The sequence below is a fragment of the Schistocerca cancellata genome, chromosome 2, assembly GCF_023864275.1.
Source record: "Schistocerca cancellata isolate TAMUIC-IGC-003103 chromosome 2, iqSchCanc2.1, whole genome shotgun sequence".
Taxonomy (NCBI): Eukaryota; Metazoa; Arthropoda; class Insecta; order Orthoptera; family Acrididae; genus Schistocerca; species Schistocerca cancellata.
The window spans coordinates 963,025,203-963,052,857 of NC_064627.1; the positions used below are offsets into that span (position 1 = coordinate 963,025,203).

The 27,655-nt window shown below is 44.8% G+C and overlaps 1 protein-coding gene across 1 annotated transcript in view; it reads left to right on the plus strand.

Annotated features, from left to right (window-relative positions):
* The first annotated feature begins 867 nt into the window (after positions 1-867).
* LOC126160167 (uncharacterized) overlaps positions 868-27,655 on the plus strand; it is a 40,556-nt gene continuing 13,768 nt past the window's right edge. Inside the window, exons 1-2 of the mRNA XM_049916889.1 lie at positions 868-895; positions 22,765-23,059. Coding sequence (XP_049772846.1) covers positions 868-895; positions 22,765-23,059 — 323 coding nt within the window. The remainder of the gene's footprint in view (positions 896-22,764; positions 23,060-27,655) is intronic.

Genomic DNA, 27,655 nt, shown 5'->3' on the forward strand with positions numbered 1-27,655 from the left:
TCTCTACTTACATTATTCAGTGAATTAGTGCGGTTTCAAGTGTTAACGGACCTGTGCGTCACCATGTACATTATCCATAAGATACGACCAAATTAAGTATCTTTGCAAACATCTGACTGCCTCTACCTGAGGCAGTGTACATTTTTTATTTACCTGCATGAAAATAACGTATTTATTCCTATTATTCATAACAACCATTGATTATGTTACCATCAAGAGTGGCGAACCTTACGAGGTTATTAAACCAAAGATGGGAATTGTCGCCCGGAGTGCTCTGCTAAAGTGGCTACAGTCTCGTACCGCACTGCTGGACACGAACTCAGTTTCAAACCATCAGGCTGCATATCGCAACTGGTTGAAAATTTTTATGACCCAAAATTTTTATCTGGTAGGCCGAAATCGAGGCAATTATCGCTAACGTTATTTTGCTATTTGTATCTGATTTTGTAATTGTGAAAATGGACAGCTCGAATAGAAGTGAAATGAAACCTGTTTAGATCGTTATAATATTGGGAGGAGGGAGTTCGAGCTAAACTTTTAAGTTTCGATGAAGGGTCAGTTAAAATCCTCAAATTTTGATTCAGTATCTCTTGCAGTGTGTGAAAAAACAGAAACTTGGAGAAAAGTTGGTTTGCCATTCTGGTGATTACACTAACACTAATTTTGGTGGTATGAAGAGAAAGGGGAATGAAAATGTCTTCAGAAAATTTCCAAGTGATTTATAAAGACCTATTTTAGAAATTTTGTTCAGTCTCAGTGGCACACAAACCATTTCTGAAAAAAGTCGTGTCTAGTGAAAAATATAAATGAATAAATAAAGTTTAATGTTTTGGTAAACTGTTAAGACTTACAAGTAATTTCGGAAATATGTCCTGGGTTAGCCCAAAAGAAGACTGTAAGCCCACGCAAAAGCCAAAATTGCTATAGTGCAATAAAACAGTTGAAAGCGAACGTGACATTTTAAAAAAATTACAAAAGTTGTGGAGTCATATTTCTGGAAATTAATGGTTACTTTTTTTCTTACTTTCACGATGTTGGGCTGCGACTCCGTTCTGCAGTCATGCTTTAATATGTTGCCGAAGCGTGTATAATGTCTACAGCGTTGATCAGTCTCTCAGCAAATGCCCAGCGTGTGTGCAGTAAAGAAACGTCTCTTTAAGTTTTGATTACTAGTAGGTTACAGTACTCACTTCTGCTGCGTGTTATTACGTTTGTCTCTGGTTTCTTTATTCTCAGTTTGAGTTATGTTCTTGACACCCTGGCCTCTTTCTTGTAATATTTCTTATTGTAGGTAAAAGAGCACTACTACGAGGGTCACTCCAAAAGAAATGCACACTATTTTTTTTAAATCCATCTTTTATTCTACAAGTTTGAAAGTTTTACAGTTTGTAGATATATCCTTTAGGAACAATATTTTCAATTCTCTACATAATTTCCATCACTCTAAAAATGTTCAAATGTGTGTGAAATCTTATGGGACTTAACTGCTAAGGTCATCAGTCCCTAAGCTTACACACTACTTAACCTAAATTATCCTAAGGACAAACACACACACCCATGCCCAAGGGAGGATTCGAACCTCCGCCGGGACTAGCCGCACTGTCTATGACTGCAGCGCCTAAGACCGCTCGGCTAATCCCGCGCGGCTCCAGGATCGCGTGCTGAGCCACAACTTCCGTCATGCGTGGCCTTCCGGGACCCCAGACTTCAATATGTGTGATGAGTAGTTGTGGGGATACCTCAAGTCGCAAGTCTACTGCTATTGTCCAGCCTCATTAGAGATACTAAAAGGCAACATCCGATGGTAATTTCTCGCCATACACACTTACACTGAGGTGTAAAAGTCATTGGATACCATCTAATATCGTGTCGGATCTTTTTGCTCGGAATAGTGCAGCAGCTCAACATGGCATGGAATCAGCAAGTAGTTGGAAGTACCTTGCAGAAATATTGGGCGATGCTGCCTTTATAGCCGTCCACAATTGCGTAAGTGTTGCCGGTGGAGGATTTTGTGCACTAAATGACTTCTCGATTATGTACCATAAATGTTCGATAGGATTCATGTCGGGCGGTCTGGATGGCCTAATCAATCTCTCGAACCGTACAGAAGATTCTTCAAACCAATCACGAACAGTTGTTGCCTGGTGACATGGCTCATTGTCATCTACAAAATTTCTATTGTTGTTTGGGAACATGAAGTCTGTGAATGGCTGCACATAATCTCCATGCAGCCGAATGTAACAATTTCTCGTCAACGATCGGTTCAGTTGGACCACCAGCTCTTACCAGTTGAAATCAGGACTCATTTGACCAAGCCCAGTTTTACAGCCATCTAGAGTCCAACGGATACAGTCATGAGTTTTATGTTGTCTCGTTGTCTCTGTAGAGCTGTCCCATGGGAAGCAAGGACAGGATGTTATTTGATGGCCAGCATCCTGTTTCCAGAAAACAAAGTACATGCATAGATTAACTGGATTCTTTATTCATAAGAATGGAAAGTTTACTTATCTCAAGATCGACTTGTGGTACAAAGTCTCTGTATAATCCACGTTAGCCTCATTGCTGGTAAACAGCAAAGTCCGATTTGTTTACAGTTATGGTTGCTATGTGCTGCCTGTCTCTGAGTTAGCAGCAGAGCTAACTGATACTGCAATTCCTTCTGTAGTGTGGCTGATGATACTGGAACATACTCGGTGCGACAGACTGGGACAGACTCGAACAGACTCGCCCTCCAGTCCGCAGTGGCGATCCTAAGTGCTGGCGGCCGAGTGGGCGTTGGCGGCGCGTTTCTTGCGAGTCTGTTGTTAGCCTCTATCGATCGCCTCGCAACCTCTATGCCGCATGGTGTGCTGACGCCAGATTACGCCAGGACATTCCTTCCTCTCGCCCTCCCCCCCCCTCTGAAATGCCGCACTGTTGTCGTGCAGTGAGGCTGTGAACAACAATGGGGAGAGAGGCAGGAAGCTGGACATAGAGATAGGCTGGGAGCTGTCAATGTGGAGGAAGACGTACTCCTGACCATACCCCACCATCTGGCTTGTGAGGCAAGAGGAACACCCTCTGGGAAACTACTGCCAGGGCACACGTCCAGGCCTGAGGGCCTGTGCTGGGGCGATGACTGTGACTGCGATAGTGATGGCGGGTCCAGGTCTACATCTACATCTACATTTATACTCCGCAAGCCACCCAACGGTGTGTGGCGGAGGGCACTTTACGTGCCACTGTCATTACCTCCCTTTCCTGTTCCAGTCGCGTAGGGTTCACGGGAAGAACGACTGTCTGAAAGCCTCCGTGCGTGCTCGAATCTCTCTAATTTTACATTCGTGATCTCCTCGAGAGGTATAAATAGGGGGAAGCAATATATTCGATACCTCATCCAGAAACGCACCCTTTCGAAACCTGGCGAGCAAGCTACACCGCGATGCAGAGCGCCTCTCTTGCAGAGTCTGCCACTTGAGTTTGCTAAACATCTCCGTAACTCTATCACGCTTACCAAATAACCCTGTGACGAAACGCGCCGCTCTTCTTTGGATCTTCTCTATCTCTTCCGTCAACCCGATCTGGTATGGATCCCACACTGATGAGCAATACTCAAGTATAGGTCGAACGAGTGTTTTGTAAGCCACCTCCTTTGTTGATGGACTACATTTTCTAAGGACTCTCCCAATGAATCTCAACCTGGTACCCGCCTTAACAAAAATTAATTTTATATGATCATTCCACTTCAAATCGTTCCGCACGCATACTCCCAGATATTTTACGGAAGTAACTGCTACCAGTGTTTGTTCCGCTATCATGTAATCGTACAATAAAGGATCCTTCTTTCTATGTATTCGCAATACATTACATTTGTCTATGCTAAGGATCAGTTGCCACTCCCTGCACCAAGTGCCTATCCGCTGCAGATCTTCCTGCATTTCGCTACAATTTTCTAATGCTGCAACTTCTCTGTATACTACAGCATCATCCGCGAAAAGCCGCATGGAACTTCCGACACTATCTACTAGGTCATTTATATATATTGTGAAAAGCAATGGTCCCATAACACTCCCCTGTGGCACGCCAGAGGTTACCTTAACGTCTGTAGACGTCTCTCCATTGATAACAACATGCTGTGTTCTGTTTGCTAAAAACTCTTCAATCCAGCCACACAGCGGGTCTGATATTCCTAGGCTCTTACTTTGTTTATCAGGCGACAGTGCGGAACTGTATCGAACGCCTTCCGGAAGTCAAGAAAAATAGCATCTACCTGGGAGCCTGTATCTAATATTTTCTGGGTCTCATGAACAAATAAAGCGAGTTGGGTCTCACACGATCGCTGTTTCCGGAATCCATGTTGATTCCTACAGAGTAGATTCTGGGTTTCCAAAAACGACATGATACTCGAGCAAAAAACATGTTCTAAAATTCTACAACAGATCGACGTCAGAGATATAGGTCTATAGTTTTGCGCATCTGCTCGACGACCCTTCTTGAAGACCGGGACTACCTGTGCTCTTTTCCAATCATTTGGAACCTTCCGTTCCTCTAGAGACTTGCGGTACACGGCTGTTAGAAGGGGGGCAAGTTCTTTCACGTACTCTGTGTAGAATCGAATTGGTATCCCGTCAGGTCCAGTGGACTCTCCTCTGTTGAGTGATTCCAGTTGCTTTTCTATTCCTTGGACACTTATTACGATGTCAGCCATTTTTTCGTTTGTGCGAGGATTTAGAGAAGGAACTGCAGTGCGGTCTTCCTCTGTGAAACAGCTTTGGAAAAAGGTGTTTAGTATTTCAGCTTTTCGCGTGTCATCCTCTGTTTCAATGCCTTCGTCATCCCGGAGTGTCTGGATATGCTGTTTCGAGCCACTTACTGATTTAACGTAAGACGAGAAGTTCCTAGGATTGTCTGTCAAGTCGGTACATAGAATTTTACTTTCGAATTCACTGAACGCTTCACGCATAGCCCTCCTTACGCTTACTTTGACATCGTTTAGCTTCTGTTTGTCTGAGAGGTTTTGGCTGCGTTTAAACTTGGAGTGAAGCTCTCTTTGCTTTCGCAGTAGTTTCCTAACCTTGTTGTTGTACCACGGTGGGTTTTTCCCGTCCCTCAAAGTTTTACTCGGCACGTACCTGTCTAAAACGCATTTTACGATTGCCTTGAACTTTTTCCATAAACACTCAACATTGTCAGTGTCGGAACAGAAATTTTCGTTTTGATCTGTTAGGTAGTCTGAAATCTGCCTTCTATTACTCTTGCTAAACAGATAAACCTTCCTCCCTTTTTTTATATTCCTATTAACTTCCATATTCCAGGGTGCTGCAACGGCCTTATGATCACTGATTCCCTGTTCTGCACATACAGAGTCGAAAAGTTCGGGTCTGTTTGTTATCAGTAGGTCCAAGATGTTATCTCCACGAGTCGGTTCTCTGTTTAATTGCTCGAGGTAATTTTCGGATAGTGCACTCAGTATAATGTCACTCGATGCTCTGTCCCTACCACCCGTCCTAAACATCTGAGTGTCCGAGTCTATATATGGTAAATTGAAATCTCCACCTAAGACTATAACATGCTGAGAAAATTTATGTGAAATGAATTTTCTCTCAGTTGTTCTGCCACTAATGCTGCTGAGTCTGGAGGTCGGTAAAAGGAGCCAATTATTAACCTAGCTCGGTTGTTGAGTGTAACCTCCACCCATAATAGTTCACAGGAACTATCTACTTCTACTTCACTACAGGATAAACTACTACTAACAGCGACGAACACTCCACCACCGGTTGCATGCAATCTATCCTTTCTAAACACCGTCTGTGCCTTTGTAAAAATTTCAGCAGAATTTATCTCTGACTTCAGCCAGCTTTCTGTACCTATAACGATTTCAGCTTCGGTGCTTTCTATCAGCGCTTGAAGTTCCGGTACTTTACCAACGCAGCTTCGACAGTTTACAATTACAATACCGATTGCTGCTTGGTCCCCGCATGTCCTGACTTTGCCCCACACCCGTTGAGGCTGTTGCCCTTTCTGCACTTGCCCAAGGCCATCTAACCTAAAAAACCGCCCAGCCCACGCCACACAACCCCCGCTACCCGTGTAGCCGCTTGTTGCGTGTAGTGGACTCCTGACTCCAGCGGAACCCGAAACCCCACCACCCTATGGCGCAAGTCGAGGAATCTGCAGCCCACACGGTCGCAGGACCGTCTCAGCCTCTGATTCAGACCCTCCACTCGGCTCCGTACCAAAGGTCCGCAGTCAGTCCTGTCGACGATGCTGCAGATGGTGAGCTCTGCTTTCATCCCGCTAGCGAGACTGGCAGTCTTCACCAAATCAGATAGCCGCCGGAAGCCAGAGAGGATTTCCTCCGATCCATAGCGACACACATCATTGGTGCCGACACGAGCGACCACCTGCAGATGGGTGCACCATGTACCCTTCATGGCATCCGGAAGGACCCTTTCCACATCTGGAATGACTCCCCCCGGTATGCACTCGGAGTGCACATTGGTTTTCTTCCCCTCTCTTGCTGCCATATCCATAAGGGGCCCCTTTACGCGTCTGACGTTGGAGCTCCCAACTACCAGTAAGCCCATCCTCTGCGACCGCCCGGATCTTGCAGACTGAGGGGCAACCTCTGGAACAGGACAAGCAGCCATGTCAGGCCGAAGATCAGGTCAGCGGGTCAGCGAGCAGGTACGGCAAGGGTGAGGGTGCATTCTCCATCCACTCCTCATGGGGTGCTCTGGTGACACCAGTGGGCGGCTGCAAAGGCCACATGGTCCTGTGAAGTCGTGAATCTGGGGGAAGAAAAGCAGCAGATCATGAAGCAAATGACATAGGCAAATTTGGTTCTGGTGGAGGCACTGCGAAACATCGGAACCTTCAATTATTTACATATATGAGCCAATATTTTCCTGGATTATGCCTCTTTCCCTGCGCCCACGGTTGCCATAAACCCTGAATACAACAAGATCATGCAGCGCAAAGCGATACATGTGGACCACTGGCTGTGCCAGATGTTGCGGTAGATGTAGCAAATGTAGCAGCATCCGATGGCGACGGCCATGCAGAAGTTCCGCCGGTGATGGTCCGTCTCGTCGGTGGGGGCGCTAGGAGGCGAGAAAGAGTTACAGCGTCTGTCCCCATGTGTTGTTGGTGTGAAGTTTTGCCATCTGTTGTTTAAAAGCGCATACAAAGGATTCTGCTTCTCCGTTGGACTGCGGATGAAACGGAGCACTTGTTAGATGACAGATGCCATTGCGTTTACAATACTGTTCAAAGTTACATGAAGTGAACTGTGGTCCGTTATCCGACACAAGTACTTCTGGCAAATCTTCGATGCAAAATATGGAGGACAATGCTTGAATGGTGCTACGTGATGTGGTAGAGTTCAAAGGCATCGCAAATGGAAACTTACTGAAAGAGTGTACCACGATGAGCCAACGAGTGTTCCAGAATCGTCCTGCAAATGTCAATGTGCACTCGTTGCCAAAGCGATTGAGTCTCAAGCCAAGCTGAGAATGTTTGTGGCGGAGCGGATTGGTTCTCCGTGATTGCGCCACAATGTGTCGTCGTAACTGCCGTCTGCTTCACATCTCCTGTGCAGCAAGCTACGTAAATTTAAGTATTAACTGTGTTTTTCTTACTTGTCACTTCTTTTTCCGTGTTTTTTTTTTGCTTTTAGGAAGCTTTAATTTTCGAGTACTAGTAATAGTGTTCCATAGATTTCGTGTTTATTTTGAATACAGTCCAGAGGCAGTTAGTGCTTATTTTCATTGTTTTCAACAAAAAGTGTCTAGTAACCACAGTTTAGTCAGCCATCAGCCGCCTTTAGTGAATTGGCAATCTAGTTAAAAGATGATTACTTAACTCTCTACAGTAAATTTTTGATTTCTTAGGATGGATAGGTTGTGTGACTGCTGAGTACGGACGCAGGAGGAGCTGGCCACTGTTCGCGAACAGCTGAACGTGCTGATAGCCGCGGTCAGCCGTCTTCAGGCTGCTGCCTTGGAGTGTAGCGGCGGTGGGGAGTCTGGTGCGTCGCATGGTACACTCCAGGTGTTACATGCTTCACCCACGGCCCCTGCTGTCGAGACATCTTCGCGGGTACCGGGCGCGGTTGGGCCACCCTCTCCCCAAGGGGAGTGGCGGGTTCAACGGCGTTCACGTCGCACGAGGCGGAGGGTCAGTGTAGAAGTTGGCAGTGTAGCATTGCCCACTCTGCCTGTGAGGGGATATGTGGCCGCTCCTTTAGCAAGATCCGAGCAGGCACACGGGGGGAGGGGTTTATTAGTGATTGGGAGCTCCAATGTTAGGCGACTAGTGGAGCACCTTAGGGAAATAGCGGAAAGGTCGGGGAAGAAAGCCAGTGTTCACTCTGTCTGTTTGCCGGGGGGTCTCATCCGAGATGTGGAGGAGGCCCTGGCGGCGGCGATAGCAATGGGTGCGCCCGACTGCAAATTGTTGCTCATGTCGGCACCAATGACTTCTGCCGTCTGGGTTCAGAGGTCATCCTCAGTTCATACAGGTGGTTGGTGGAGTTGGTCAAGGCGGAAAGCCTCGCTCGCAGGGTGGAATCTGAGCTAACTATTTGTAGTATCGTTCCCAGAACCGATCGCGGTCCTCTGGTTTGGAGGCGAGTGGAAGGCTTAAACCAGAGGCTCAGACGATTCTGTGGAGATCTGGGGTGCAAATTTCTCGACCTCTGCTATCGGGTGGAGAAATATAGGGTCCCCCTGAATAGGTCAGGCGTGCACTACACGCAGGAAGTGGCTACAAGAGTAGCGGAGTACGTGTGGAGTGCACATGTGAGTTTTTAAGGTTAGAGAATTCCCTCCCTAGACCCGACAAGACGCCTCCTGAGGTGCGACAAGGTAGCAGTAGGCAAAACGCAACAGGGAATGACAATATTAATGTGGTAATAGTAAACTGCAGGAGCGTCTATAGAAAGGCCCCAGAACTGATCACATAGTACTAGGGACGGAAAGCTGGCTGAAACCAGATGTAAACAGTAATGAAATTCTAAACTCAGATTGGAATGTATACCGCAGAGACAGACTAGACAGTAAAGGGGGAAGCGTGTTTATAGCGATAAAAAGTGCAATAGTATCGAAGGAAATTGACGGAGATCCAAAATGTGAAATAATTTGGGTGAAGGTCACGGTTAAAGCAGGCTCAAACATGGTAATTGGATGTCTCTATAGACCCCCTGGCTCAGCAGCTGTTGTGGCAGAACACCTGATGGAAAGTTTGGAAAATATTTCGAGCATATTTCTCGACTATGTTATAGTTTTGGGTGGAGATTTTAATTTACCAGATATAGACTGGGAGATTCAAACGTTTATAACGGGAGGCAGGGACAAAGAATCCAGTGAAATTGTTTTAAGTGCATTATCTGAAAACTACCTTGAGCAGATAAACAGAGAACCGGCTTGTGGCGATAACACATTAGACCTTCTGGTGACAAACGGACCCGATCTATTTGAAACAGTTAACGCAGAACAGGGAATCAGTGATCATAAAGCGGTTACAGCATCGGTGATTTCAGCCGTAAATAGAAATATTAAAAAAGGTAGGAAGATTTTTCTGTTAAGCAAAAGTGACAAAATGCAGATTTCAGAGTACTTGACGGCTCAACACAAAAGTTTTATCTCAAGTACAGATAGTGTTGAGGATCAGTGGACAAAGTTCAAAACCATAGTACAATATGCATTAGATGAGTATGTGCCAAGCAAGATCGTAAGAGATGGAAAAGAGCCACCGTGGTACAACAACGGAGTTATAAAACTGCTACGGAAGCAAAGGGAACTTCAAAACATAAACATAGCCAAAGCCTTGCAGACCAAAAAAAATTACACGAAGCGAAATGTAGTGTGAGGAGGGCTATGCGAGAGGCGTTCAACGAATTCGAAAGTAAAGTTCTATGTACTGACTTGGCAGAAAATCCTAAGAAATTTTGGTCTTATGTCAAAGCGGTAGGTGGATCAAAACAAAATGTCGAGACACTCTGTGACCAAAATGGTACTGAAACAGAGAATGACAGACTTAAGGCAGAAATACTAAATGTCTTTTTTCCAAAGCTGTTTCACCGAGGAAGACTGCACTGCAGTTCCTTCCCTAGATTGTCGCACAGATGACAAAATGGTAGATATCGAAATACATGACAGAGGGAGAGAAAAACAATTAAAATCGCTCAAAAGAAGAAAGGTCGCTGGACCTGATGGGATACCAGTTCGATTTTACACAGAGTACGCGAAGAAATTTGCCCCCCTTCTTGCAGCGGTGTACCGTAGGTCTCTAGAAGAGCGTAGCGTTCCAAAATATTGTAAAAGGGCACAGGTCATCCCCGTTTTCAAGAAGGGACGTCCAACAGATGTGCAGATCTATAGACCTATATCTCTATCGTCGATCAATTGTAGAATTTTGTAACACGCATTATATTCGAGTTTCATGACTTTTCTGGAGACTAGAAATCTACTCTGTAGGAATCAGCATGGGTTTCGAAAAAGACGTTCGTATGAAACCGAGCTGGCGCTATTCGTCCACGAGTCTCAGAGGGCCATAGACACAGGTTCCCAGGTAGCTGGCGTATTTTTTGACTTCCACAAGGCGTTTGATACAGTTCCCCACACTCGTTTAACGAACAAAGTAAGAGCATATGGACTATCAGACCAATTGTGTGATTGGATTGAAGAGTTCCTAGACAACAGAACGCAGCATGTCACTCTCAATGGAGAGAAGTCTTTCGAAGTAAGAGTGATTTTAGGTGTGCCGCAGGGGAGTGTCGTGGGACCGTTGCTATTCACAGTGTATATAAATGACCTTGTGAATAACATCGGAAGTTCACTGAGGCTTTTTGTGGATGATGCTGTACTATATTGAGAGGTTGTAGCAATGGAAAATTGTACTAAAATGCAGGATGATCTGTAACGAATTAACGTATGGTGCAGGGAATGGCAATTGAATCTCAATCTAGACAAGTGTAATGTGCTGCGAATACATAGAAAGAAAGATCGTTTATCATTTGGCTACAATATAGCAGGTCAGCAACTGGAAGCAGTTAATTCCATAAATTATCTGGGAGTAGGCATTAGGAGTGATTTAAAATGGAATGACCATATAAAATTAATCGTCGGTAAAGCAGATGCCAGACTGGGATTCATTGGAAGAATCCTAAGGAAATGCAATCCGAAAACAAAGGAAGTAGGTTATAGTACACTTGTTCGCCAACTGCTTGAATACTGCTCACCGATGTGGGATCCGTGCCAGATAGCGCTGATAGAAGATATAGAGAAGATCCAACGGAGAGCAGCGCGCTTCGTTGCAGGATCATTTAGTAATCGCGAAAGCGTTACGGAGATGATAGGTAAACTCCAGTGGAAGACTCTCTGCAAGAGAGACCCTCAGTAGCTCGGTACGGGCTTTTGTTGAAGTTGCGAGAACATACCTTCACCGAGGAGTCAAGTAGTATATTGCTCCCTCCTACGTATATCTCGCGAAGATGCCATGAGGATAAGATCAGAGAGATTAGAGCCCACACAGAGGCATACCGACAATCCTTCTTTCCACAAACAATACGAAACTAGAATAGAAAGGAGAACCGATAGAGATAGTCAAGGTACCCTCCGTCACACACCGCCAGGTGGCTTGCCGAGTATGGATGAAGATGTAGATGTAGAATGTGACGACATCTGCTAACGTGGGTGTCCATGCCCTGAATTGTACAGTGCAGTCGCGCTAACTGTTTAGGGGGAACAATTACCCAATGTGCTTCATGCAGCAGTCACAACACATACTTTTGCAACACTTTGGGAATAAGCACACGTGAGTGTCCATTGTCATTTTCAATTAGAATCACATCCTGTTGAACTGAGAGGCTATGCCGACGTGCAAAATATCGACGCACTACTAAGTTTTAGATACTGTTCAATTGACGAGACCAAGACATGCGAATGTAATGCAATAAAATCTTGAGGTCTAGTTTTGTTTCTGTGGCCTGTGCTATTTTTCTGTAGTGCAAGAGAAAAGACTCCAGCAATTCAGAATCCTGCGCATCGATTTGGGAACAAGATGCGGCAGATGCATCAAAGCCAGAGTCTGGGTCAATCGGAAGGCGGGATAGGGCGTCTGTAGTGCCATGCTTTGCTGTAGGTCTGTACACAATTTCATACTGATACTGCGAAAACAACAAAGCCCAGCGTTGCATTTTTTGAGCGGTTCGTGTAGGAACTGGCTTTCATGAATGAAACAATGACTGCAAAGGCTTGTGATCTGTCACTAAATAGAACTTGCGACTATACAAATAGTGATGAAATTTTGTCACACCATACACAGTAGCGAGAGCCTTTTTTTCTATTTGAGAATAACTGCACTCACTTTGAGTGCGCAACTTTGAGGCAAAAGTAATCGATCTGCCTGATACACCAATTCTGTGCAAAAGCACAGCGCCGATTCCATAAGAAGCAGCGCCGACTTGCATAACGACTGTCTTGTCCGGGTCAAAACGCACTAAACATCTGTCACTAAGCAACGGATTTTTTGAGTTCCTGAAATGCGTCTTGACAATCTTTAGTTCACACAAAGGGTACATTTTTGTATGCAAGCAATGCAATGGAGCCGCGATCTGAGCGGCATTCGGTATGAACTGAACGTAGTGCGTCATCTTGCCTAGTACTGACTGTATTTTAGACACATTGCAGGTCACGGATTGCAAGTAAATGAGAAGGCTTAGGCAACGAAACTAGTGGACGTACCCATTGACTAGCTTGTATGGGACCAATTACACCAGTATCTTGCAATTCTTTCAATTCACTGGCTACTTTGTCTCTTAAAGCAATTGGAAAGGAGAGGGCAGAGAAAACTTAGGATTGCATTGTCTTTCAATGTAACATGCGCTACCAAGTTATTGGCTTTTCCAATTCCTTCTGAAAATAGTTCAGGAAATTCTTTAAGCAAGCTATCTACACTGTCTTGCGGCACAAATGTAGAGAGCGACAGTACTTTATCTTCGACGGTAAGCCCAAACAAATCAAAGGCATGTAAACCGAAAATGTTCTCACTGTGTCTTGATTTCAACACAGTAAAATTCAATGTCCTGGTGTGAGATTTGTAAGTGACAGGCAAACTACTCTGTCCAAGCACTGGAATTTCCTGTCCGTTGTAAGCAGTGAGGTGCTTGCTAGATTAGAAAGGCTTGCTGGGCCTAGCTGGTCGTACGTGGCAGTATTAAGCAACGTGACTGATGCACCTCTGTGTAACTGAAAGTACACACGACGGCCAGCAATTAGAGAAATAGTTTGTTAGAACGTCATTACACAGCACTAGGGAGAGAAGGAGGCACAACCTCAATCTTACTTTTGTCAGAACCTTTGTAGGTTCACCGCATGTGCACGAGCCTTTTTTTTTGCTAGAAGAGGGAAAAATTGACATTTTTGTGCCGTTGCAAACTGCTTGGACATGGCCTTTTTTTCTAGACGCGTAACACGTTGCATTACGTGATGGGCAATCCCGTCTTTAATGGCGAGCAAAACATCTAGGGCAAGACTTCACTAAGTTCACAGGTATGTTTACGTGGCTGCCCGTGCGCTGTGTTCAAAAAATGGTTAAAATGGCTCTGAGCACTATGGGACTCAACTGCTGTGGTCAAATAAAAAATGGTTCAAATGGCTCTGAGCACTATGGGACTCAACATCTTAGGTCATAAGTCCCCTAGAACTTAGAACTACTTAAACCTAACTAACCTAAGGACATCATACACACCCATGCCCGAGGCAGGATTCGAACCTGCGACCGTAGCAGTCCCGCGGTCTGCTGTGGTCATCAGTCCCCTAGAACTTAGAACTACTTAAACCTAACTAACCTAAGGACAGCACACAACACCCAGCCATCACGAGGCAGAGAAAATCCCTGACCCCGCCGGGAACCGAACCCGGGAACCCGGGCGTGGGAAGCGAGAGTGCGCTGTGTTCGCGCTCGCTGTTGTGGCTCCTTGGTGCGGTTATGAGCAAGGGGCGACTCGACCCGACAAATCGGGGCCTGGTCAAACTTGTCGACCGCTGTGCCACCCGAATCATATTGCTCTAAGATTTGGAACACTGAAGGAAGTGAAGGATCAGAGTACTTTAGGATCTGTTCCTGTATTCTGCTATCAGGAACATTGAATGTTATAGCATCCATAATCATTAAGTCACTGTAAAAGTTGCCACAACTATATTTAAATTTACAAAATGGCTCTGAGCACTATGGGCCTTAGCTTCTGAGGTCATCAGTCTGAAGCGCCTAGAACCGCACGGCCTCTCCGGCCGGCTTAAATTTACACTTTCTAGCCATGCCCGTTAATTCTGTATGCCACTGATGGTACATCTCCTCCGGCTTTTTCTGCAAACGAAAAGACTGGTATCTGGCTGCAGCTTCTTGAACTTGCTGGTCATAGTACTGAGTTAATGCGGCGATTACTTCGTCATAACTCAGTTCATCGCGAGACGCAGTTGGGAATAGTTTTTGTATTAACCTGAACACTGGGAACCCGGCAATCGAAAGAAAGTATTGTATCATCACAGTACCTTGAACGCGATGAACTGCACGATGAGCTTGGAACTGTGTCAGGTATTCGAGGCATTCCTCTTCTGTGTCGTTAAATTCCTGGAATATTGGTATACTGATCGGTGGCACTTGTTGGGCTTTCCGGATCGTCTGCTGGGCGGCCGATGCGACTTGTGCAGCCAGTAGTTGTTGTACCGTCGTCAGCAAGGCAGCAGTTTGTTGGTTCTTAGACTGAAAAGCTTGTGTTAGACCCATCAGACCGGCCGTCTGCGGGTGGGACTCGGGGGCACAGAGTGGAAGGGGTGAGGTAGCCATGGCTGACGCAAATACGTTACACCAAAAAAGAAGCAAGCAAAGCCTCTGAAAAGAGAAATTTGATTAGTTTTGCGGGTCCCCTCCTGGAATACATACAAGAGCACAACAAAAATTCATCAAACACTTGGATACGATCACCCCTGCAATCTGAAACACAAGAGAAGCAAGCAAATTCTTCTTCACTGATGTTTTCACGTTTTTGCTTTAAAAGATCACAATTAAAAAATACAGCTGACGGCCTAGTTAAAGAACTTGAGATGCCTTCTGGGCTTAAGGCCCAAACCCACACCAAAAACAAGAACGGCTGAAGGCCTGGCTTAGAAATCAAAATCAATTAAAAATAGAAGGTAATTTTTTCCTTTTTTAAAAAAATGCACTTGAAAACAATTAGCGGTTGAAGGCCTACACTACACGTCTGAAGGACAACTATAATTAAAACAAATTAATAAACAATTTTTCCAACCAAGAAATTTCTTTTTAAACTTACAAAAGAACGGCCAAAAGCCTAATAAAAGAAATATTAACTCATTGAACGGCTAAACAAATTTGAAACAGCGGCTGAAGGCCTGAACAACAAGTCAGACAAACAATTTAAAATGAACCCCTTTCCTTCTTATAAAAAATTTTCCTTTCAGCAGTAGACTCGGCTGAAGGTCTTATTAAAAGGGGTTCACGTAAATCGTCGGTGAAGGCCACACATAACACATCAAACAATTAACGGCTTAGGGCCTGGATTACAAACAATTTCAGATAGAACCAATTTTAAGGAAGAATTTTTATTCATTTTTAAAATAAAATCAATCTTCAAAATTTTAATTTAACACAGCTGAAGGCCTTTATGTAAAATTTAAAAAAGAACTGAATTAATACACGGCTGAAGGCCTCGCACAATACTACAAACTAAAATGAAAATCAGAATCTAAAACAAACAGAACAAGTGGTGCTCAGAAGTGTTCCAAGGGTCGGCCTGAAAAGGTAGCTCAAACATAAGGCGAGGTGAGGCAGGCAGCCAAGAGTTGAAGTTAAATAATCGGATGGCAACCCAAACTAGGGACGGCTCAAGGAACGACCAACAGTTTAACCAATTCCCTTCCGTCCGACCAACGCCACAACTTTGGAAAATATCGGCCAAGGACGAGGATACGAACAGTACTGCGTCTTCAGAAATTGAAGTCTAAAAACAGCCAAGGGACCAATAACCACTCTAAGCAAAATATGAATCAAACAAGTTAAATGGCTGTCGAATTACGCGCTGTGCTGGACAGCATCAACACGACGAGGAAAGGCACACTGCCGGAAAATTACACTAACGACCAGGGTAGGTAACTGGGACGTTAACGGCCACAGGGCAGAATACACCGCTGGTGCACTTTACTGGCAAGTAACAGTTAATTTAATAATTAATCACAATATAGGGAGATGGCTGCAAGATTTCGCCAACTCCAACACATCATATGTTGCCGCTAGCCCGAACGGCCCAGAAGTAACAACCCACAAATGAACGAAGAGATGCCACAGTAGTTGAGGTTTCATAACAGGTTAACTGATCACTCAAACTTCCGCGTCCAGGTTTGGCAGCCAGCGAACTTTGTCACTCTCACAGCTAGCGCCTCACGATCCGACAGCGCATACAAGCCACCAGCGGTCCCAGCCTGGCTCCGCATCGCAGAGACTTCCTCACTGCTCCATCCCAACCGACTGACTACCTCAATCCAGCACGCAGACAGCGTTAAAATAACTGCTCAGTCAAAACTACACAAGCTGTACACAGTTCCGCGAAAACACTTCCACAAACAACTTGAACAATACTAAAACTAGTCACTGTGGAACAACTAGGAGGAGTCACAAGTCGACACACACAGAGAACCCAGAAGCATTTGGCGACCAAATACACATCGTCCGGTGAGACGACCGACCGAACGACCAACCAAGGTCGTCCCCACTGAAGTCATGTGTGCCGGCAACGGCCGGGCGAGTCACGCCTGTCCGGACCTCACTGCTTCCCCATCCCCACTGCACTCCCGACACAAGATGACCCAGAAATACTAGCAGTCACTCCAAAGATAGTATGACAGTGTTCTTATCGATAAGCGCTGCTGCTGCCACTCATGGGCAGGCAAGCCAGGAACTTAGTGACGCCAGTAAATCGAATAAGAAACGAGATGGGAGTACCGCCAAGACAAGATGTCAAGCAGGAACGGCAAGAACATGAGCCGCGCACGGCTCAGGCATCTTTTATGTCGTCTCATTGTCTCTGTAGAGCTGTACCATCGGAAGCAATGAGAGGATGTTGTTTGGTGGCCGGTATCCTTTTTCCATAACATGAACTGCATGCATAGATTAACTGGGTTCTTTATTCATAAAAATAGAAAGTTTACTTATCTCAGGATGGTCGTTGTGGTACAAGCTCTCTGTGTAGTCCACATTAGCCTCAGTGCTCGTGGAGTACAAAGTCTGCTATGTTCTCAATTATGGTAGTTATGTGCTGCCTGTCTCTTAAGCTAGCGGCGGAGCTAACTGTTGTGTCTAGACAAGACAGCCTAGACACAATGAGAGGAAGCCGAAAGGCAAGCGCTTAAACTCACGCAGGCTGGCGTGAGGTCTGAAACAGGATACGTAATGAATGCTATAAAGAAAAGTACGTAGCTTCTGGAATACTTAACTTTAATCCACATTTGTAGAACATCGCTCTTGATGATACACTAATAGAATCTCAATATCTATACTGGTAATGGCGCCTTGCTAGGTCGTAGCAAATGTAGCTGAAGGCTATGCTAACTATCGTCTCGGCAAATGAGAGCGTAATTCTCAGTGAACCATGGCTAGCAACGTCGGCTGTACAACTGGGGCGAGTGCTAGTACGTCTCTCTAGACCTGCCGTGTGGCGGCGCTCGGTCTGCCATCAGTGACAGTCGCGACACGCGGGTCCGTCGTATACTAGCGGACCGCGGCCGATTTAAAAGCTGCCACCTAGCAAGTGTGGTGTCTGGCGGTGACACCACACTAACTGCTACCGCAATTCCCGCAGGGCTGCGACTGATGACAATGGAACTTACTCGGTGCAACAGACTGCGACAGACTTCAACAGACTCGGTCCGCGGTAGCAATCCTAAATACTGGTAGCCAAAAGGGTGTTGGCGGCGCGTTTCCTGCCAGTCTGTTGTAGGCCCCTATCGATCGTCTCGCAACCTCTATGCCGCATGGTGTGATGCAGCTAGCTTACGCCAGCACAATGAGACCAGGAGGGCACTGCAGGTGATGTCGTGCTGTTAGCAAAGGCCCTTTCGTCGGTCGTTTGCTGCCTTAACCTATTAAAAACGTATTTTCCACACTATTCTAATGCATACGTTTGTGGTACCTCCCACAATGCTTTATGCAGTTATTTTATGCAGTGCTGCTTCTTTGTTAGCACTGATAACTGTGCACAGCCACTGCTGCCAGTGGCCATTATGTGTGGGCAGTTGGCCACTGCATTGCCCATGGTGAGGGGTAATGCCTAAAATTTGGTATTCTCGGCAGACTCTTGACACTGTGGATCTCGGAATACCAAATTCCCTAACGATTTCCGAAATGGAATGTCCCATGCATCTAGCTCCAACTGCCATTTCGCATTCAAAGTCTATTGTGCGGTCTTAATCGCGTCAGAAAACTTTTCACGTGAATCGACTGAGTACAAATGACAGCTCTACCAATGCACTACTCTCTTACACCTGTTTACACGATAATACCGCCACTTGTCACCCACCCCCCCCCCCCATCAAGAACCACGGACTTTGCAGTTGGTGGGGAGGCTTGCGTGCCTCAGCGATACAGGGTCGTAGGTGCAACCACAATGGAGGGGTATCTGTTGAGAGGCCAGACAAACGTGTGGTTCCTAAAGAGGGGCAGCAGCCTTTTCAGTAGTTGCAGGGGCAACAGTCTGGATGATTGACTGACCTGGCCTTGTAACACTAACCAAAACGGCCTTGCTGTGCTGGTACAGCGAACGGCTGAAAGCAAGGGGAAACTACAGCCGTAATTTTTCCCGAGGGCACGCAGCTTTACTGTATGGTTAAATGATGATGGCGTCCTCTTGGATAAAATATTCCGGAGGTAAAATAGTCCCCCATTCGGATCTCCGGGCGGGGACTACTCAGGAGGACGTCGTTATCAGGAGAAAGAAAACTGGCGTTCTATAGATCGGAGCGTGGAATGTCAGATCCCTTAATCGAGCAGGTAGGTTAGAAAATAAAAAAGGGAAATGGATAGGTTAAAGTTAGATATAGTAGGAATTAGTGACGTTCGCTGGCAGGAGGAACAAGACTTTTGGTCAGGCGAATACAGGGTTATAAATACAAAATCAAATAGGGGTAACGCTGGAGGCGGTTTAATAATGAATAAAAAAAAAAGGAGTGCGAGTAAGCTACTACAACCAGCATAGTGAACGTAGTATTGTGACCAAGATAAACACGAAGCCCACGTCTACTATCTACTACAGTAGTACAAGTTTATGTACCAACTACCTCTGCAGATGACGAAGAAATTGAAGAAATGTGTGATGAAATAAAAGAAATTATTCAGATAATGAAGGGACACGAAAATCTAATAGTCATGGGTGACTGGAATTAGGTAGTAGGAAAAGGGAGAGAAGGAAACGTAGTAGGTGAATATGGATTGGGGCTAAGAAATGAAAGAGGAAGCCGCCTGGTAGAATTTTGCACAGAGCACAACTTAATCATAGCTAACACTTGGTTCAAGAATCATAAATGAAGGTTGTATACATGGAAGAAGCCTGGAGATACTGACAGGTTTCAGGTAGATTATATAATGGTAAGACAGAGATTTAGGAACCAGGTTTTAAATTGCAGAACATTTCGAGGGGCAGATGTGGACTTTGATGACAATCTATTGGTTATGAACTGTAGATTAAAACAGAAAAACTGCAAAAAGGTGGGAATTTAAGGAGATGGGACCTGGATAAACTGACTAAACCAGAGGTTGTACAGAGTTTCAGGGATAGCATAAGGGAACAACTGACAGGAATGGGGGAAAGAAATACAGCAGAAGAAGAATGGGTAGCTTTGAGGGATGAAATCGCGAAGGCAACAGAGGATCAAGTAGGTAAAAAGATGAGGGCTAGTAGAAATTCTTGGGTAACAGAAGAAATATTGAATTTAATTGATGAAAGGAGAAAATATAAAAATGCAGTAAATGAAGCAGGCAAAAAGGAATACAAACGTCTCAAAAATGAGATGGACAAGAAGTGCAAAATGGCTAAGCAGGGATGGCTAGAGGACAAATGTGAGGATGTAGTGGCTTATCTCACTAGGGGTAAGATAGATACTGCCTACAGGAAAGTTAAAGAGACCTTTGGAGAAAAGAGAACCACTTGTATGAATATCAAGAGCTCAGATGGAAACCCAATTTTAAGGAAAGAAGGGAAAGCAAAATGGTGGAAGGAGTATATAGAGGGGGTACACAAGGGCACTGGACTTGAGGACAATATTATGGAAATGGAAGAGGATGTAGATGAAGATGAAATGGGAGATACGATACTGCGTGAAGAGTTTGACAGAGCACTGAAAGACCTGAGTCGAAACAAGGCCCCGGGAGTAGACAACATTCCATTAGAACTACTGACGGCCTTGGGAGAGCCAGTCATGACAAAACCCTACCATCTGGTGAACAAGATGTATGAGACAGGCGAAATTCCCTCAGACTTCAAGAAGAATATAATAATTCCAATCCTAAAGAAAGCAGGTGTTGACAGATGTGAAAATTACCGAACAATCGGTTTAATAAGTCACAGCTGCAAAATACTAACGCGAATTCTTTACAGACAAATGGAAAAACTGGTAGAAGTCGACCTCGGGGAAGATCAGTTTGGATTCCGTAGAAATGTTGGAACACGTGAGGCGATACTGACCATGCGACTTATCTTAGAAGAAAGATTAAGGAAACGTAAACCTACGTTTATAGCATTTGTACACTTAGAGAAAGCTTTTGACAATATTGACTGGAATACTCCCTTTCAAATTCTAAAGGTGGCAGGGGTAAAATACCGGGGTGCCAAAGGCTATTTACAATTTGTACAGAAACCAGATGGCAGTTATAAGAGTCGAGGGACATGAAAGGGAAGCAGTCGTTGGGAAGGGAGTGAGACAGGGTTGTAGCCTCTCCCCTATGTTGTTCAATCTGTATATTGAGCAAGCAGTAAAAGAAAAAAAAGAAAAATTCGGAGTAGGTATTAAAATCCATGGAGAAGAAATAAAGACTTCGATATTCGCCGATGACATTGTAATTCTGTCAGAGACAGCAAAGGACTTGGAAGAGCAGTTGAACGGAATGGAGAGTGTCATGAAAGGAGGGTATAAGATGAACATCAACAAAAGCAAAACGAGGATAATGGAATGTAGTCGAATTAAGTCGGGTGATGCTGAGGGAATTAGACTAGGAAATGAGACACTTAAAGTAGTAAAGGAGTTTTGCTATTTGGGGAGCAAAATAACTGATGTTGGTCGAAGTAGATAGGATATAAAATGTAGACTGGCAATGGCAAGGAAAGCGTTTCTGAAGAAGAGAAATTTGTTAACATCAAGTATAGATGTAAGTGTGAGGAAGTCGTTTCTGAAAGTATTCGTATGGAGTGTAGTCGTGTATGGAAGTGAGACATGGACGATAAATAGTTTGGACAAGAAGAGAATAGAAGCTTTCGAAATGTGGTGCTACAGAAGAGTGCTGAAGATTAGATGGGTAGATCACATAACTAATGAGGAGGTATTGAACAGAATGGGAGAGAAGAGAAGTTTGTTGCACAACTTGACTAACAGAAGGCATCGGTTGGTAGGACATGTTCTGAGGCATCAAGGGATCATCAATTTAGTATTGGAGGGCAGCGTGGAGGGTAAAAATTGTAGAGGGAGACCAAGAGATGAATACACTAGCAGATTCAGAAGGATGTAGGTTGCAGTAAGTACTGGGAGATGAAGAAGCTTGCACAGGATAGAGTAGCATGGGAGCTGCATCAAACCAGTCTCAGGACTGAAGACCACAACAACAACAACAACAGGTGACAACGGGCTTCCCATTGCCACTCCATTGTCCGATATGTTGAGCATTTGCTAAAAAGCAACTGTTATGTTAATGATGGCTTTTGTACGAGGATATGAAGTGCCATCTGTTGCTAATTTTTTTTTCTATACAACCCAATGTAACTTGAAGCGCGTGTGTCAATTTTAGACACCTACCTATACTATTCCGTGAAGTATTGCATTTGTAAGTAGACTGTATAGTTTTTTTTATTGGTAACGCCACATAGCGCTCTGTATGAAAATCACTGGCTGTGCTGTGTGCAGTCTGTGGCTGGTTTGCATTGTTGGCTATTGTAGTGTTGGGCAGCTGGATGTGAACAGCGCGTAGCGTTGCGCAGTTGGAGGTGAGCCGCCAGCAGTGGTGGATGTGGGGAGAGAGATGGCGGAGTTTTGAAATTTGTAAGACTGGATATCATGAACTGCTATGTATATTATGATTTTTCAACACTCTTAAGGTAAATACATTGTTTGTTCGCTATCAAAATCTTTCATTTGCTAACTATGCCTATCAGTAGTTAGTGCCTTCAGTAGTTTGAATCTTTTATTTAGCTGGCAGTAGCGGCGCTGGCTGTATTGCAGTAGTTCGAATAACGAAGATTTTTGGTGAGGTAACTGATTTGTGAAAGGTATAGGTTAATATTAGTCAGGGCCATTCTTTTGTACGGATTTTTGAAAGTCAGATTGCGTTGCGCTAGAAATATTGTGTGTCAGTTTAAGCACAGTCATGTATAATTTTTCTAAAGGGACGTTACACATTTTCAAATGTTATCCGACTTTTTGGTCACCCTGTAGTTTAGTGTCGAACGTCTTTCGGAAATGTAGGAAGATAGAATCCACCTGTTCAGCTGTATCTGTTGTTTTCGAGACGACGGTAGCACAACAGAAAGTGAGGCGGCCGTGCGATGCCGGCAGGCGATCACGCCGGAGAGCATCGTGCTGCTGGTGACGGAGGAGGACCTGGACGAGCTGTGCGGGCAGGTGCGCGACAGCCTGGACGCGCTGGCGCGGGTCGCGGCCTCGTGCGCCGCGCTCGGCGACGACGACCGCGACGTCTACCAGGCGCTGCTGCGCGGCGTCGCCACGCTGCACGCGGACCTCTGCGCGCCCTCGCAGCCCGCCGGGCTGCGCGCGAGCTTCCTCCAGCACAGCGCCTGCCTCAGGTGCGCCGGGCCACCGTGCCGCCTCCTGTTCAGCTCCTGCCCTTTTTCTCAACATGAGGCATTCGAAGCTCAGCGCCTGGACACGAATTTCCCAAAGCATTATGACGCAGTTCGCAAAAAGAAAACTCGAAAAACTCGCATTTGAAGTTTAAATTAGTACTGTTGTGCGATTTGCAGGGGGGATGGGGGGATTTCCCCCCCTCTACATCAGACCATCCCCTCCTCTGATTTTAGTTTATGCATCCCAACCTGGGATGTTTATTTCCACGCACTGGAGTAAAACTTAACATATAATTTAAATTTGTGGAGCCGAACACTGAAAGTTTTTAATACAGTCTTAATATTAATATGTTTGCTTATTAATTTTGAAAAAGTGTTATGTAGTAGGTAAGCATTTCAAAACATTTAGAACAAAACGACAAGACGTCGCCCCAGCGTAAACGAGGCTTTTTGAGCCAGGTCTGTATTGTATGGTGAATGTGATGTGTTGCGTACGAAACTGAAACCTGCTATCAGATCCAAACGTCGTGGAAAACTGTGAAGAGGTGTCATCCTACAGCAAGATAACGCTCGCTCACATTCTGCCAAACGGACAGACGACGCAATAAAGGAGTTGAGATTCGAGGTGCTGGAACATCCACCATACAGTCCAGACCTGGCTCCAAGCGATTTTCACATGTTTGGACCCTTAACGAAAGCACTACAGGAAAGAAGATTTGAAAGTGATGAAGACGTCATTGCTGCGGTGCAAAATTGGTTACAGATGCAACAGAAAAACGTATTTTCTGATGAAATAAAAAAAACTCGTAAAACGTCGGTAAAACTGCATTGAAGTCCAGGGAGGTTACGTAGAAAAATAACGCATGTTTCAGTGTTCTATCATCAAAATAAGTTCAGCTTTTCACAAATGTGCTTTTACTTTTTGAATTCCCCTCGTATACCTGTATGTAGATGATTTTGTAAATAAGCTTTACCTATAACGTACTTTTAAAGATATAACAAGGGATGGCTTTTCTGATAGTGCTTAGATTTTGTAAATAAGCTTTACCTATAACGTACTTTTGAAGGTATAACAAGGGATGGCTTTTCTGATAGTGCCTACACGTGAATAGTGAGTTTCGGCTTTAACAACTATTTATAAATAACTGTTTGACCATGGGTAACGCCACGGTCCAAGCTAGTAACATGTATAATTATACTAACCCCCTAAGACATCCCCCCCCCCCCCCACTGGTAAAAGCACAATTGAACACTGATTAGTACAAAACATTTGTCACATGTCAAGGTAGTTTATCATGTAATTATACACTACTGGCCTTTAAAATTGCTACACCACGAAGATGACGCGCTACAGACGCGAAATTTAACCGACAGGAAGAAGATGCTGTGATATGCAAATGATTAGCTTTTCAGAGCATTCACACAAGGTTGGCGCCGGTGGCGACATCTACAACGTGCTGACATGAGGAAAGTTTATAACCGATTTCTCATACAAAAATAACAGTTGACCGGCATTGCCTGGCGATGCCTCATGTAACGAGGAGAAATGCGTACCATCACGTTTCCGACTTTGATAAAGGTCGGATTGTAGCCTATCGCGATTGCGGTTTATCGTATCGCGACATTGGTGCTCGCGTTGGTCGAGATCCAATGACAGTTAGCAGAATATGGAATCGGTGGGTTCAGGAGGGTAATACGGAACGCCGTGATGGATCCCAACGGCCTCGTATCACTAGCAGTCGAGATGACAGGCATCTTACCCACATGGCTGTAACGGATCGTGCAGCCACGTCTTGATCCCTGAGTCAACAGATGGGGATGTTTACAAGACAACAACCATCTGCACGAACAGTTCGACGACGTTTGCAGCAGCATGGACTATCAGCTCGGAGACCATGGCTGCGGTTACCATTGACGCTGCGTCACAGACAGAAGCTCCTGCGGTGGTGTACTGAACGACGAACGTGGGTGCACGAATGGCAAAACGTCATTTTTTCGTATGAATCCAGGTTCTGTTAACAGCATCACGATGGTCGCATCCGCGTTTGGCGACATCGCGGTGAACGCACATTGGAAGCGTGCATTCGTCACCGCCATACTGCGGTATCACCCGGCCGTGATGGTATAGGGTGCCATTGGTTACACGTCTCGGTCACCTCTTATTCGCACTGACGGCACTTTGAACAGTGGACGTTACATTTCAGATGTGTTACGACTCGTGGCTCTACCCTTCATTCGATCCCTGCGAAACCCTACATTTCAGCAGGATAATGCACGACCGCATGTTTCAGGTCCTGTACGGGCCTTTCTGGATACAGAAACTGTTCGACTGCTGCCCTGGCCAGCACATTCTCCAGATCTCTCACCAACTGAAAACGTCTGGTCAATGGTGGCCGAGCAACTGGCTCGTCACAATACGCCAGTCACTACTCTTGATGAGCTGTGGTATCGTGTTGAAGCTCGTGTTCGAGTATAATGACTTTTCTGGAGACTAGAAATCTACTCTATAGGAATCAGCATGGGTTTCGAAAAAGACGGTCATGTGAAACCCAGCTCGCGCTATTCGTCCACGAGACTCAGAGGGCCATAGACACGGGTTCACAGGTAGATGCCGTATTTCTTGACTTCCGCAAGGCGTTCGATACAGTTCCCCACAGTCGTTTAATGAACAAAGTAAGAGCATATGGACTATCAGACCAATTGTGTGATTGGATTGAGGAGTTCCTAGATAACAGGACGCAGCATGTCATTCTCAATGGAGAGAAGTCCTCCGAAGTAAGAGTGATTTCAGGTGTGCCGCAGGGGAGTGTCATAGGACCGTTGCTATTCACAATATGCATAAATGACCTGGTGAATGACATCGGAAGTTCACTGAGGCTTTTTGCAGATGATGCTGTGGTGTATCGAGAGGTTGTAACAATGGAAAATTGTACTGAAATGCAGGAGGATCTGCAGCGAATTGACGCATGGTGTAGGGAATGGCAATTGAATCTCAATGTAGACAAGTGTAATGTGCTGCGAATACACAGAAAGATAGATCCTTTATCATTTAGCTACAAAAAAGCAGGTCAACAACTGGAAGCAGTTAATACCACAAATTATCTGGGAGTACGCATTAGGAGTGATTTAAAATGGAATGATCATATAATGTTGATCGTCGGTAAAGCAGATGCCAGACTGAGATTCATTGGAAGAATCCTAAGGAAATGCAATCCGAAAACAAAGGAAGTAGGTTACAGTACGCTTGTTCGCCCACTGCTTGAATACTGCTCAGCAGTGTGGGATCCGTACCAGATAGCGTTGATAGAAGATATAGAGAAGATGCAACGGAGAGCAGCGCGCTTCGTTACAGGATCATTTAGTAATCGCGAAAGCGTTACGAAGATGATAGATAAACTCCAGTGGAAGACTCTGCAGGAGAGACGCTCAGTAGCTCGGTACGGGCTTTTGTCAAAGTTTCGAGAACTCTTCACCGAAGAGTCAAGCAGTATATTGCTCCCTCCTACGTATATCTAGCCAAAAGACCATGAGGATAAAATCAGAGAGATTAGAGCCTACACAGAGGCATACCGACAATCCTTCTTTCCACGAACAATACGAGACTGGAATAGAAGGGAGAACCGATAGAGGTACTCAAGGTACCCTCCGCCACACACCGTCAGGTGGCTTGCGGAGTATGGATGTAGATGTAGATGTAGATGTAGAAGCTGCACTGGCAGTTGTACCTGCACACGCCATCCAAGCTCTGTTTGACTCAGTGCCCAGGCGTATCAAGGCCGTTATTAGGGCCAGAGGTGGTTGTTCTGGGTACTGATTTCTCAGGATCTATGCCTCCAAATTGCGTGAAAATGTAATCACATGTCAGTTCTAGTATAATATATTTGTCCAATGGACACCCGTTTATCGTCTGCATTTCTTCTTGGTGTAGCAATTTTAATGGCCAGTAGTGTATAGGAAATATACTTAAAATGCAAACTGTTTTGAAACTGTGCATGACAGTGCAACAGAGACGAACCATTGTTTGGTATAAAGGTTGTTTTAATTTTATTATTATTATGCTTTTACTGCTTCATTGGATCACTTCAGTTAGTTATTTTCTTGTCATCTTTTTCTATAAGTTTTCCTTTAAAATTGCCCAGTACCTTTTCATTCGTTTGATTTTTTTCGTCGTTCCTCACTTGTAAATACTGTTTCCACTGTATGTCTTTTGCGTATTTTTAGTTTAAATCTTATTTTTCATGTTTTTCAGTTTCTTTAAATATTCTGTTTTGTTTTTCAAATCGTTCAGGTCTAAGTATAGCTCTTTCATATCCTCCCTGATTTCGTTCGTCCTTCTTACTGGTTGCTTCATGTTCCGAAGTTTCCCTCTAGTTTCTCCTGACAATCTGATTTCTGGTGTCCTCACAATGTGACAGAAAAAAAAGAGATCCTTTCCTTCCGTTTAGTGTATGTAACGGGTTCCAGTTCACTGTACATCACTTCATATGGCATTGTCAGCCATTGTCAATCTTTCTGATACTTCATATTTATGGATATTCTAGCTATTCTTCTTTCCGCTTTTAGGATTTTGTCGAGCCTGTTTTCCTGGGTGAGTTC